This window comes from Prunus persica, chromosome G5 (genome assembly GCF_000346465.2).
Source record: "Prunus persica cultivar Lovell chromosome G5, Prunus_persica_NCBIv2, whole genome shotgun sequence".
Lineage (NCBI taxonomy): Eukaryota > Viridiplantae > Streptophyta > Magnoliopsida > Rosales > Rosaceae > Prunus > Prunus persica.
In genome coordinates this window covers 14,195,898-14,209,515 of record NC_034013.1, presented here as the reverse complement: position 1 = coordinate 14,209,515, position 13,618 = coordinate 14,195,898, and the positions used below count along the sequence as shown (strand labels likewise).

At 37.5% G+C, this 13,618-nt stretch overlaps 3 protein-coding genes across 3 annotated transcripts; 2 read left to right on the top strand and 1 right to left on the bottom strand.

Annotated features, from left to right (window-relative positions):
- LOC18775917 (cyclic nucleotide-gated ion channel 1) lies at positions 944-3,757 on the top strand. The gene is made up of 7 exons (XM_020564773.1): positions 944-1,011; positions 1,197-1,629; positions 1,763-1,969; positions 2,190-2,473; positions 2,581-2,692; positions 2,818-3,063; positions 3,187-3,757. Exons 1-7 carry the CDS (start codon positions 944-946, stop codon positions 3,739-3,741), a joined length of 1,905 nt encoding a protein of 634 aa, XP_020420362.1. The 3' UTR covers positions 3,742-3,757.
- Positions 7,701-9,924, top strand: LOC18776648 (leucine-rich repeat receptor-like serine/threonine/tyrosine-protein kinase SOBIR1). Its single transcript, XM_007208979.2, has one exon. The coding sequence runs from the start codon at positions 7,802-7,804 to the stop codon at positions 9,701-9,703; it is 1,902 nt and encodes a 633-aa protein (XP_007209041.1). The 5' UTR covers positions 7,701-7,801; the 3' UTR covers positions 9,704-9,924.
- LOC109949136 (centromere protein X) lies at positions 10,064-13,249 on the bottom strand. The gene is made up of 7 exons (XM_020563558.1): positions 12,187-13,249; positions 12,057-12,105; positions 11,919-11,959; positions 11,748-11,787; positions 11,578-11,631; positions 11,374-11,478; positions 10,064-10,393 (listed from the first exon to the last, which is right to left on the bottom strand). Exons 1-6 carry the CDS (start codon positions 12,208-12,210, stop codon positions 11,375-11,377), a joined length of 312 nt encoding a protein of 103 aa, XP_020419147.1. The 5' UTR covers positions 12,211-13,249; the 3' UTR covers positions 10,064-10,393; position 11,374.

Sequence of the window (13,618 nt, the reverse complement as noted above, 5' to 3'; positions counted from 1 at the left end):
TCAATAGATTCAGCTGTCTTTTTTTTCTTTTTCTTTTTTTGTTTATAGAAATTAAATGGTGTAGAGTTTATTTATATCACGAGTGCTAAAAATGGGTATGTAACTAAATATCTCATATAAAAAATAGTAGGAGACCAATTCTAGAAATAAAAGGGTGGTAGTTTTGAGTGCTTACACACAGAGAGACTTCCCTGTGACAGATGCAATGAACCTTTGTTCACCAACAGTGGTCATACCACGTCATCGTGCTTACACGGTTGACTCTACTTACAGTTCTGCAAGCTTTGACTTTTATATACAGTTGACCCGATCTTCGTAACTTACTTTATTTCTAGTAAATAAAATTACAAAAAAACAGTCACGCGTTTTGTGTTTAGATTTATTTATGTTAAGGGGTCATTAAGTTAATGTTTAGGACAGCAGAGAGAAATCTCGCTATAAAGATTTTTTCATGATGCCATAATGCTTAGATCAAAGTCTAGCGGTTCGATTGACTTCACATGCAATTTTCAATTGCATGTTTAGGCATGAGTCATGACATAATGTTTATTAATGTTTCCAGTCCAGACTCATCCTTTCCGAGGTCTTTGGTTTCTTTTTGGTTAAATGGGAACACGAGTTGCAATAATATTTGTTTTTTTTATTATTATTAAAAAAAGACTCTGCGATGAGGAGAAGACCCATTGTCAATATTGCCTTAGTTCAGCCTGTTCAGGTCAAACATGTCATTATATAAATTCTAATGCCTCCCCCCTGCTCTCTGCTCTACCTACTGGAAAGCTTCCTAAACTGAGTGCAAAGCTTTAAGGTTTTTCAACTCTCTCTCTCTCTCTCTCATCACATTTTCTAGTACAAACATGATAATTGGTTTAACTTTCCCGTTGTCCATTTTTGCAGGGGGGGTTCAACATTCAGAAAAAAAGCAAGCTTGAGTGGTTAAGTTATGGCTAATCGGAAGGGCGAAATACATTTAGATATGGAGAACTCGGAAGAGAAACCCGCCACTGCCAGGTTAGTTTATTTAACTTACGTTAAAGCTTTAAACCATCACATAAGGCGATCCTATAACATTGTGTCTTTCTCTCTTATCGCGTGACATAGTTATATAAGAGAGAAGAAGCATGAACGGCTATCTTCTCATGTTTCTTTGTTTCTATCTAATGGCCGCAATTTGTTATTTGCTTTGTCTTTTTCAGTGTACAACGTTCAATCTCAATGGGAGTTGTCCAGCATTGGAAGAAAAAATCCGATAAATGGACCAAACTAAGGAACAATATTGTTGGACATGAACAAAATCATGCTCAACCAAATAGGTTCTTTCCAGAATGGAACACCGTCTTTTTAGTATCATGTGTGTTGGCTGTCTCACTGGATCCTTTGTTCTTATACATTCCCATCATTAACGAGGATAGGAAGTGCCTCAAATACGACAAAAGGTTGAAGGCAATATCTTTTGGTCTACGATTATTAGCAGATCTCTTCTATATGGCCGATGTGGTGTATCGAATTTTAACTAGACCTAAAGCAAAGGAGGCAGTTCCTTTGAAAGCAAGTAACTCAGTGAATTCACGGACGACTTTGCAATTTTACATCCTACTTGATATTTTAGCTGTTCTGCCCGTCCCACAGGTAAGTTTAAAAGGTCTATGAAGTAGATTGATTTCCCAATTTCTCCATTTGTCATGGTTGACTACTTTAGGTTGTCCGAGCTTAGATAGTAGATTTAAAATTTGGCTTAAGAATCTTTGTTATTTTTGTCCAGGTAGCACTTTCCATTTTCCTTTCGAAAATGAGGGGCTCAAAATCATTGAAAACAATGAAGTTTCTAAATTCTCTTGTTTTGTTGCAATATGTCCCACGAGTTCTTCCCATCTACCTATTGTGTCATGAACGTGAGAAGACTCATAAGAAGGCAGGCATATGGGTCAAAAGTTTTTTAAATTTCTTCTTGTACATCCTTGCAAGTCATGTAAGTTTCAATACTATCCTAGTTAACTTTAAATATGCGCACAATGATATGTGTAGGCCTTCGAATCTGCTTCCCCAAAAATAAAAATTATACACACAGTTTGGCACTTAAAAATAATAATAATAAAATAAAATGGAGTTACATTCTTAGTTTAAATTTGGCTCAAACATACTTTTCTCTGAACTCGAAATTTCATTGACTAACTTGTTTGCTATTACAGGTAATAGGAGCACTTTGGTATATTTTTGCTATTCAACGAGAGATAGCTTGCTGGCAATATGCATGTCAAAGTGAAAATGGATGTGAACCTAATACTTTTCGTTGTGACGACTCTTCAGTCAGAAATGTCACAGTTTTAAATGAATTATGCCCTATAAATCCACCAAATGCAACTCTTTTCAATTTCGGTATATTTGTTGATGCCCTTCAGTACAGCGTGCTACAGTCGACAAATTTTCCAGACAGGTTTTTGAATTGCTTTTGGTGGGGTCTACGACATCTGAGGTTCGTATGTATAAATATAGTTTGATATAATCTCGTACATTAAATTAGATTAAAGTAAAATATCGTTGCTACTTATTCTAAAAAGTTTCATCATTTCATTACTGCAGTTCTTTTGGTCAAAACCTGCAGACTAGCACTTACGCATGGGAAAACCTATTTGCAGTTTTCATTTCTATAATTGGTCTCCTACTATTTTTATATCTCATTGGAAATATACAGGTTGGTACGTTCTGAATATATATATAAATTTGTTTCTTTTTTTAAGCTTAAGCCCCTAGTTAAAACTTTTTTTTTCTTTCTATTTGTATTTGTATTTGTCTCCTACTAACTTGTGTGTGGAGCAGACATACATGCAGTTTTCAACCACAACATCAGAAAAGCAAAGACGGAACATGAAAATGAAAGGTCTTGAGGTTGAGTTGTGGTTGTCGGAAAATCGCCTCCCTAACACGATGAAGACACGGATCATGGAAAATGTACATCGAAAACTTGAAGAAAACAAAAATGTTCATGTGGAGATCCTCTTTGTTCTTCCCCCGGACTATTTAAGCTATGTCAAGCGCTGTCTCTGCTTGGCTACGCTAAGGAAAGTAAGTTACATATGTACTCCCCTGTGATTTCTCTTTTCTTTCTATATACTTTTTGGTTTAATGAGCAATCGTTTCTGGTGTATACTATGACTTGTAAGGAGGAATAACTCGTTACATATTTAGGTTCCGAAGCTTAAAGACATAGATGGATTGGAAGAGTTGAAAGGAATCTGTGATCATTTTAAGCCAGTGATCTATGCTAAGGATAGTTTTATTATTCGAGAGGGCGAGGCCCTTGATATGATCCTCTTGGTCACGCAAGGGACTGTTCGCAGCTACACAACTAGTAACGGAGTAAAAAAGGATCCCACAACACCTAAGCATATTAAGCAAGGTGATTTCTATGGAGAAGAACTGATAAGTTGGGCATCAAAATTTCCCCCCTCCACTGAGTTACCCATCTCGGATAAAAATGTTAGGTCCATTACAAGGGTTGAAGCATTTGCTCTCACGGCCGAGGACTTAAAGAATCATGTGCTCCTTAGATATTTCTGGTGGCAATTTACCAAGGGAATCGATCTCAACAATTTGACTGACTCTCAGATGCTGCAGTTGAAAGAATTGGCAGTTATAAACCCACAAAGAGCATTTCGGGGCCGCAAGAGAGCGGAGAAGCCTGCCGCCTTGCCAATGAAAACTCGGTCCATGTCAGTTGTCCCAATTCTGTCAGAAAGATGAGCTTTCTCTTACATATAAAAATGTGCAATTCATTCTGTTCAGAAAAGCAATGAAATAAAGAGTCGTCTTCTTCATCTCTCGGTTCCTCTGTTTCTATAGCTTTTCATTGCTTGCCAAGTACAAGTCAATCTGATCTTCCATATTAAGCTTTATAATTACAATGACTGCAATGAAGACAAAAACATTACATGCAGTCAACGTGATAGCCTTCCTAATTGGCTATAGTAGAGGATCCTATTTCACACATCCCCCGTGTAGCCGAAGCAAGCATAGCTTACGCAAGGATTTTATGCATGGCCTAGTTGCGTCATAATTTCTTTCTTGATCATGAACGGAAGTTAAAAAATTGATCATGCATGTGTTTCGCACCGGTTAAAAAGTAAGCAGCTGTCAAAATGACATGACGAGGGATATATGCCCTAGTTTAAAAAAGAAACTAATCATTACAAAATGCATCCCTGGCTCTGGCTTTAACTTTAACTAGAGAACTTCTTGCAAGCAAGCAAGGTATGTACTTGTTCACATGGCTTTAAATTTGATACCTTCTTCATCACTTATTATATGTAAGGCTTAGATGCCTATAACTCCTTCAGCTTCTATAACTTAGAGTCTGATTAGATTTTGATTATTGATTAGGAGAGTGCAGGGTGCACGTTGTTAAGGTTTTATGTATCTGTTCACTTGTTAATTCATTTTGGTCTACTTTTCTTTTTTATGACTTTATACGACATGGGTTCGTGTTCTAAGGAAAGTTGTACGAAAGAGACACCAATATAAGTTGCAATAGCATTCAACAAAATATTCCGCCCGATCAAACAATGCATTATAAAGTTTAAGGTGATATTGACAGAATAGTCAAAAGAAAAGAGAGATTTCGGTGTATAAGGCCCGTTTGATAATTATTTTAATTTTAGTTCTTAGTTTTCATTTTTTGTGCTAGAGTATAAAGTAAAAAAGAGGGAGAATGAAAGTGAGAGGGAAGATGAGATTGGAGGAAGGACAGTGGCGGATCCAGGAAGTTTTCAAGGAAGGCGCAGTAACAGTTTGATAGGACGGAATTTAAAAAAATTAAAGAATATATTAAAATTATTATTATAATATATATATATATATATATATATATTACAATAGCTATAATTAAGTAATTGAAGCAAAATAATCAATCTTAAAACAATTTTTATCTAGACTGACTTGCTAAAGAAATAAGAACAAGCTAGGGGAGGTTTGTGGAATTATACATACATATATGTTGTACTGATAACGATTTGGTTTCAACAGAGCGGTCAAGATTCAACGTTTCACTTTAACTAGTTGGGCTGTAAGTAAGGTTTTTATTCATTTATTGTTTATTTATTAATTTTGTCAAAGTTTGGGCAGAAAAAGGAGTTTTATTTCACCAAAAACAGTAGAGGTTGACTTTAAAAGCTTCAATGAAACGTGCGTTTCATTAAACAAAACTAAAAGACGACGTCTGTATGTGAAAAAGAAAATTAGGGTGTAGATTTATCTTCCTCCTTTGTGAACCATCTCCTCAGCCTCCATTAGAGATGCCCCAGCCTCCATTAGAGACACCTCTACAACACATCGTGCACCTCGCATCGCCTTGAACTATGCTAGTATGTGTAACTTGCCAAATGATTAGCTCCAGGAGGTGATTTCCAGAACCCTTATTTAACGCTTTCAAACCTTGGGCGCTAGCGCAGAGGGGCAAATCTAACACATCCATGGCTTTTTTCCGACGAGGAGATGTGCAGGTGCACCTCCTTGCGCTTCTGTAGGTCCGCCACTAAAGAATGAGTAACAAAAATGAAAACAAAAAAGATATATTGAATTGTAAAATAAATATAAATTTAATAAGTACACCATACTCACCATATTCGACTATAATCAAACATAAAAGAAAAAGAAAGAAGGGAGGACAGAGGAGAATGGGATTGGATTGGATTGGAAGTATTTAAGTATGCAAGAGTCACAAAGAAGAACAGAGAAAGAGAAAATCTGATAATCAAGCCCATTATTTTGCGATACCCTTTATTGTTGTAGACTTCAATGGTTCGATCATTTTATCCCTAGATCCACTGATCTATTAATCCGGAAGGCTACTTTTCTCTTTATCGGCTGATTATGATTGCTAATGAATTCAAGCAATATAATTATTGATATTTAAAAAGGGTGGAATTCCAATGATACTACAGGAGTAATCTTGGTCTTTTTTGGGGGGTCACAGAAGAACCAAAAAGAAGCAGAGGAAAGTGTGATTTCTTGGCCTCTTTGATCTTTGTCTTGGGCTCACCCCATATTCATTTCTTGGCCTCTTGTTGCTTCCTGTGCTATCTCTGTGTATTTTGATTTGTGTCTGATTTGGTTTTTCCAAAGATTATAAGGAATTTGTCAATTTCTTGGCCTATTATGATCTAGGTCTGTTTCATTTGTTGTACTCATAATTAACTACTTAGGATTGGCATTAGGGTATTGTGTGATAAAGTGTATTAGGATGTCGAAGTATTTTTGGTAGTTAAATAGGATGTACTTAGTTAATTTTTCATTTTAATTAAAATATTAAGGTGTATTTAGATCATTAGATGTATTCAGTTAATTATAGAGTTCGTTTAGTAACATTTAAAAATGAAAACAAAAAGTTAAAATTAAAATTGTTATCAAACGGACTCATAATACTATTTTTCCAAACCTTATCACTAGAGACTGGTAGGTGAAACATATTTGCGTCGATAGACATAATAAAAAACCAACCATAACTTCTTCTTGTGCTTCATTTTCTTGGAGCCCGTCCTTGGAATTCAACACGGAGTGATGACAAATACACAAATAATGGGAGAGGCTTGGCGACTGGGCTAGTGGTGACTTTTGTGAGCAACTTCTGGCCCACCAATGAAGCGGGTGGGAATCTTTAATCTTAATCCTTTTCGGGTCAATATCAAATACGTATTTAAAATATTTGATCCAACGGCCAGAAATTTCCCAAAGACTTGCCTTGTTTTTTCCGTTGACTTGACCGATGGTGATTTGAGAGGCGATGACCCGAAGACTAAAAGACTATGGGAAGTTTCCAAGTCAAGCTAATTAGTTTTGCCCGATGAAAGGGGGAATAGGAATTAGAATTGAGTTTGCAGACTATGCATCCATTTGGCATTCACCTGTTAGCGTGTATATGGGGGCTCGAAGACCATTACAATTGTGAATCTTGTTTTTTTTTGTTTTTTTTTATTTTTTTAATCATGAGTTAAACGTTTCTTCACACGAAAGATAAATAGGGTTTAGTTGGCTAAGACTAAAAGTGTTCATCCATACACTTGAAGTTCTATATTCGATTTATCATCTCCTTATATTGCTTGTATCGAACAAAACAGTACTAATTAACCCTCCTAAATGTCCTAATTTATGAGTTGAGTCATATTACCTCTTCAATCAATTTATGAAGTTAGTATTGTGAGGCCATTAACTCCAGGGTGGTCAGCACTTAACCCTACTTTCAAGGCCATATTCTCCTCTCTCTTTGACTATGGCATTCCATGTAACCGAAAGAAGAACTAATAGTTAGTATATTTTAATTATTCTGGAAGAAAAAACACCTTAGGGATTTAGATTTTTACAAACAACTACTAAAGATCATGCAAACACAAGATACCATGTAAATGATGGAATTTACAATAAGAGATCAAGAAAAAGTAGACTAATGGTAACTCAGTTTGGGTTGGGTATCACTTTTACTCTTATTTTATTTTTTCTCTGTATCGTTTCAATTTTATCATATGTCTCCGAAGGGACACTCTTATGTTATTTTTTCAAAGATACATTATTAAACTAGCTTAATTTAATTTAAATAGGGTTAGAAATGTGATGGTTAATTTAATTATATTACAAAACTAGAGTAGGTTTGTCTGATTTGAGACTTGGATTTACTGTGAATGGGCTCCACATACCATTCATAATTCAACAGCCTCCGGCTATAAAGAACCAAAAAAACAAACAACCAAGCCAACCAACACGAGTATGAGCTAGCATTAGTTCAAACTTCAAACACAGCTTTTCCGGCCAAAAAATGGAAGCCTTCTCAGGCAAAGCCCACCTCTGCGTCCTCACCTTCCTTTCCCTCCTCCTCCTCATCCATGCAAGGCTCAATCTCGACCCTTCAGATCTCCAAGCCCTCTCCATCATCCAAAAAAACTTGGGCCTCCAAATAAGTAAACCTCAAACAACACCATGCAACACCCCTGGTGTTTTCTGTGAGCGAAGGCTCTCAAACAACAACACTTACGTCCTCAAAATCACCAGGCTGGTCTTTCAATCCCAGCGGCTTCACGGGTTTCTGCCTCCGGCAATTGGGCGGCTCTCCGAGCTCAAAGAGATAGCTCTTGCAGACAACAGCCTTGTTGACCAAATCCCGTCTCAAATCGTTGACTGCCGGAAACTTGAGATTCTCAACCTCAGAAACAACCAGTTCTCCGGGGAAGTTCCAGCCCAGTTGTCCAAGCTCGTTCGCCTTCGAATCCTCGACCTCTCGTCCAACAAGTTTTCCGGGAACTTGAGTTTCCTCAAGCTTTTTCCCAACCTGGAAAAACTTTCCATTGCTGACAATTTCTTCTCTGGCAAAATCCCAGCTTCCATTCGTTCCTTTCGCAATCTTCGGATCTTCAACTTTGCTGGAAATGAACTCCTTGAAGGCTCAGTGCCTACAATGAAAAGGGTCGAGATTTCAGCATCTGAAGTGCCAAAACGTTACATCTTGGCTGAGAATTCGAGCACAAAAAGGCACAACAATACTTCAGGTGCAGCTCTTGCACCCTCTGGGAGCGGAGCTTCTAATGCTCCAGGTCCATCTCCAGCACCAAAGCACAAGAAGCATAAGAACAACAAGAAGAAGCTAGGAGGGTGGCTGCTCGGATTTTTCGCTGGCGCTCTGGCTGGGAGCATATCCGGGTTCATCTTCTCTCTGCTTTTTAAGCTGCTCTTAGCTGTGGTAAGAGGTGGAGGCAAAGACTCAGGCCCAGCAATTTTCAGTTCTCTGATTAAAAGGAAGGAGGACTTGGCTTTCCTGGAAAAAGAAGATGGGTTGGCTTCTCTGGAACTTATAGGAAGAGGTGGATGTGGAGAGGTTTATAAAGCTGAATTACCTGGAAGCAATGGCAGAATGATTGCTATAAAGAAGATTATTCAACCCCCTAAAGATGCTGAAGAGCTGACTGCTGATGAAGACAGTAAGCTGATGAACAAGAAAATGCGCCAAATCCGATCAGAAATCAACACTGTGGGTCAAATTAGGCACCGAAATCTTCTTCCTCTGTTGGCTCATGTGTCTCGACCGGATTGTCATTACCTGATCTATGAGTTCATGAAGAATGGAAGCTTGCAAGACATATTGAATCAAGTGTCGGAGGGAACGAGAGAGTTGGATTGGCTTACTAGGCACAAGATTGCACTGGGAGTGGCTGCAGGGCTTGAATACCTTCACATGAACCACAAACCTCACATCATTCATAGAGATCTCAAGCCAGCAAATGTCCTGCTTGATGATGATATGGAAGCTCGAATTGCAGATTTTGGGCTTGCAAAAGCAGTGCCGGAATACCACACGCATATCACAACTTCGAATGTGGCGGGAACTGTTGGCTACATTGCACCAGAATACCATCAAACACTCAAGTTCACAGACAGGTGCGATATATACAGTTTCGGAGTGTTGTTGGCGGTTCTGGTGATGGGAAGGCTTCCATCTGATGAGTTTTTCCAGAACACTAATGAGATGAGTTTGGTTAAGTGGCTGAAGAATGTGATGACTTCAGACGACCCTAAGCAGGCAATTGACTCAAAATTGTTGGGAAATGGATATGAGGAGCAAATGCTCTTGGTTCTCAAGATTGCTTGCTTTTGCACTCTGGAGAACCCCAAGGAGAGGCCTAATAGCAAGGACGTTAGGTGTATGTTGTCTCAAATCAAGCACTAAGCACCCAAGCATGTGTTTGAAATCAATGGGAATCCTACTAGATAGATTGTCTCTGTTTCCCTCTTTTCATATGTTATATGATCAAATAGCATCGTATGTTATGTAATGAGATAGTATGATGAATAAGAAACCATTGTGTTTCACTTTGAACGATATTAGCAGTTAAATACAGCACAGAGATTTGTATAGATTTGTATTCAGACAATTTGGTTCAAGTTTTATCCCTGACTTATCTTTCACAGAGCTCATCTTTACTAATCCAGTCTCCGGTCACCTAGTGGAGCTAATTGAGTGAGTGGAATAAGGGTGGAATGAGAGTCAATTTCATCATGTACCCTAATACTAATTAAAGGAAGGCTTACAATAATCATCTATGTAATTATAGCCTGTGGGTATAGATAAGGAAGAATGTATACATTCAATCAAGAGTGAGTCATTAGCAAATCTACATATCGAATTCGGTTTACTCATATATAACAGAAAGGAAAAGAAAACAAAATGGCCTGCTCGTATACGCCGTAAACCTTGCAACTCCCATTTCTCAAGATTTTCAACAGAAATAGAAGGGAGTACTCTAGCTTAAAAATGACAAAGTGAGCCCGTATTAGTGAAACAACAGTCTCATACAAGATGTGGTTCCTAAGAAACATTCTTATTGTAGATGCTTCCAAGTCGGGCAAGTTTTGAAACCTGAACCAAAACAGTCTGTCAAATTACCAAAAGACATGCCTCGAAAGAATTCATGCTTCAAAACAAAATGAAATTTCCACTGAGAAAATGAAATTTCCATGCAAGTGCAGCCCACAGAAAGGAAGGTTCCACATAAGTGCATTCCATTACTATCCCTAAAGACAATAAAAGTGCCTTTTGTGAAGAAAAAAATCAACTTCTCCGGCAAGTGCTTTTCATGCCTAGTGCATTTTCACCTATTCTTTTGGAAAATATTTTTCTCTTTATCTCATTTGTCCTTCATAAGAAAAATTTATCAAAGCATTATGAAAATCACTGGTGATGTCAACACCTTAAATGCACAGAGCAGTAATCAGGTCCACTATCCTGTTTAATAATTCAAAATATTTACCGTAACGAGAAGAAAACCAAAGAAGAATTTTCTCAGATTCACCATGTGAATCACGTGGTAGCAGAGAAAATTGAAAACAAACATCAAGACTTCAATTTCAACAAGTAAATTAAAGTTGACCTAAGGGTTCACTCGAGTAAAGAAGACATGTTTTTGTGTCTCATGGACAAAAGAAAAAACATTTTGAGCAGTATGAAATTATGAATATAAGTATAGATTTCACCTTATGCGTAGGCAGTAATCAAGTCCACTTACCTTGTTTATATCTCTAGTTTTCAACCAACAGAAAGAGAGAGAAAAAAATTTATTGGTTTCACCATGTGAATTATATGGAAGCACAGATACAGAAAATAAACATCAAGCTTCAGTTTCAATGGCAAGTACATTAAAACTGATGTGAGGGTTTTCTTAAGCAAAGCAAACATTGTTTTTGTGTCTCGTGGACATATAGAGGCCTATGAGGGCTCCAGTTTATCGCAAGTGTATTACTTTCCAAAGAAATCATATTCTTAAGGATTCAAATTGTAAGCATAAGAAAAACAAAATAAAAGCAACGGAAAGAAAAAAAGAAAAAGATCCTTTTCAATACCTCAAAAATCCAAAAGCAATTGTGGGAGAACCCGCTCCAAGTGAGTTGCTTCAATCTTACTCACACCCTCTGCTTCAGCAATTGTAGCAGCGCGCTGCACAGCCTCTGCCTCAACACAAATTGCTTTCTTAAAATGTCACAATAAACACACACAAAGTATGAGCACATAGTCTCAATTAAGCAACCAAAAGTTTGTGTAAAAACCTATGACAAAGTTACGGAGAAGTTCACAACTCAGTTTTACGGCATTCCCATTAGCTGCATAACAAATTTGGAGCGGAGAAACAACAACAAAAATAACATGAATAAGAAAAAATTCCATTACATATAAAAAAGAATCCCATCAAAATTGTAAAAACTATAATGTGAGAAACCTGATGTGGGGCGATTTTTCTTAGATGTTCCAGCTCCTACCTGCCCCAATTAGCAGCCCAAAATTAGCTGATCAGTAAAGCTGAAGATTAGGATTTTCTCCCTTGCCCTAAATCAGTTCCATAAAGCTTAATAGCAATCAATTTGTGAAAATGAGAAAGAACAATAAGTACCTCGCAGTCCAAAGCATCGGTGCCTTCAATCATTTGACGCTCTGGAAATCGAAATAGAAACGGACAAGACATATGAGAAAGAAGAAGAGGTTGTAAATTAATGGAGCAAAATGAACAAAAATGGCGCGGAATTCAAACCGAGAGCTCTACTGGACCAGACGAGCTTGAAAATGGCATGAACAAGATCCTGAAAAATATATAAAACAAAATGTAAGAAGTATAAATAAACATTCAGAAGTAAAATTGAGAGAATAAATTAGGGTTTTACAGGTTCGAAAGTATTTTCCTCCATGGGAGAGACGAGTGAGAGATTCAGACGCCCTTTTTTCTTTTTTTTCTTTTTTTTCTTTTTGTATGAGTTGCTGGCGCTCTTTTTATCTTGAAGAAGACAGTGTCGTTTTACTCACACTGCTGTCGTTTACAAAGTCTATTAGCGAAACGACGTCGTCGTCTCTCTCTTCTTGTAGCGATTCACAGCCAACATCGCCATTCTCCTCTTCGAAATGAAACCCTTTTCGGCATAAGCAAACTCCAAGGAGTGAGTTACTCTGTAACACTGTAACTTCTTCTTCATCGATTTCAATACTTCTCTCTGCCCCCAAATGGCCAGCTTTCTTCACAAACTCAACAAAAATACACCATCCCTACGAACAGTAACATCACTCAAAACCCATCTTTTTCCCAAGCCCACACCTTCTGTCATTTCCCATCACAGCCATCTCGGCCATCCCAAACCCGAGTGCTCAGAAAACTCAGTTCCCCATTTGGGTCCTTCAAGCTTTCACAATGTTGAAACTTCCAACTCCTTTCCCATTTTCCCCAATTTTCCATTTGGGTATTGCATGAATCCAATGTCCTCAACTGGGTTCGAGCAGTTGGGTGCTTTTGAGGCTGTTGAGGTCGAATCTGATGATGCACGGACGATTTGGGCAGACAGTGTTAAGAAGAAGAGGAAGAAGAAGATGAACAAACACAAGTATAAGAAGCTCAGGAAGCGTCTTCGTCGAAAGTCCAGGGCTTGATGTGGTAGTGAGGGTTTAGGATTAGACTTTTGTGTTCTCAGAAGATTCTGAACTCTAATTTCTTCACTCAGGTTTACTTTTAGAAGTATTATGCATTGTCTGAGAAATTTTAATGGAATTATCGGCTTGTTTTGCTTAAATTATAGAATATGAGAATTGTTAAGTTTACAATAAGATACATTACACTTTGGGATTAACAATCAACAATCTCATTTTTCTGATCAAATGTATTCATATATTTGGTTTGAATAGATGTTTATAGCGTATTCATTCTCTTAGTTATATAGCAGTCGTCGTCTTAGTATGGTTGAAGAGTGCATGCTTCCTTCGCAGATGATTGTGCGTATGGTTTATAAGTGCTACAGTTCTAACCATATGCACGGATGTTTTCCCACAATTTTCATGTTTTCAGTGTTACCTAGAGTGTCGGTAAGTGCTAATTTTTGTACTCTCTTACTTTCGGTGTAGGCATCATAAGGTTATATGAAAGATAATCTTGCTGATAGATCACATCCATTAGGATTTCTCTTTCTGTTACTATCCTAAGGTTCCTCCAGGTTTCTAGATTTTGTCTGACTTAGTTTTCCATTTTTCTGAACTTTAAGATATACAGCAGTTACTGATTGTTTGAGATGCAAGTTATGCTTTCAAATCAGTTTTGTGGATAGAGTCACAATA

Coding starts and splice junctions, on each gene's coding strand:
- LOC18775917 (XM_020564773.1), top strand. CDS start 944: ATGGCTAATCGGAAGGGCGAAATACATTTAGATATGGAGAACTCGGAA. Junction 2,474..2,580: donor TGGGGTCTACGACATCTGAG/GTTCGTATGTAT, acceptor TCATTACTGCAG/TTCTTTTGGTCAAAACCTGC. Junction 3,064..3,186: donor GCTTGGCTACGCTAAGGAAA/GTAAGTTACATA, acceptor TTACATATTTAG/GTTCCGAAGCTTAAAGACAT.
- LOC18776648 (XM_007208979.2), top strand. CDS start 7,802: ATGGAAGCCTTCTCAGGCAAAGCCCACCTCTGCGTCCTCACCTTCCTT.
- LOC109949136 (XM_020563558.1), bottom strand. CDS start 12,210: ATGGAGGAAAATACTTTCGAACCT. Junction 11,960..12,056: donor CTGGTCCAGTAGAGCTCTCG/GTTTGAATTCCG, acceptor TTCGATTTCCAG/AGCGTCAAATGATTGAAGGC. Junction 11,479..11,577: donor TCTCCGTAACTTTGTCATAG/GTTTTTACACAA, acceptor GTGTTGAGGCAG/AGGCTGTGCAGCGCGCTGCT.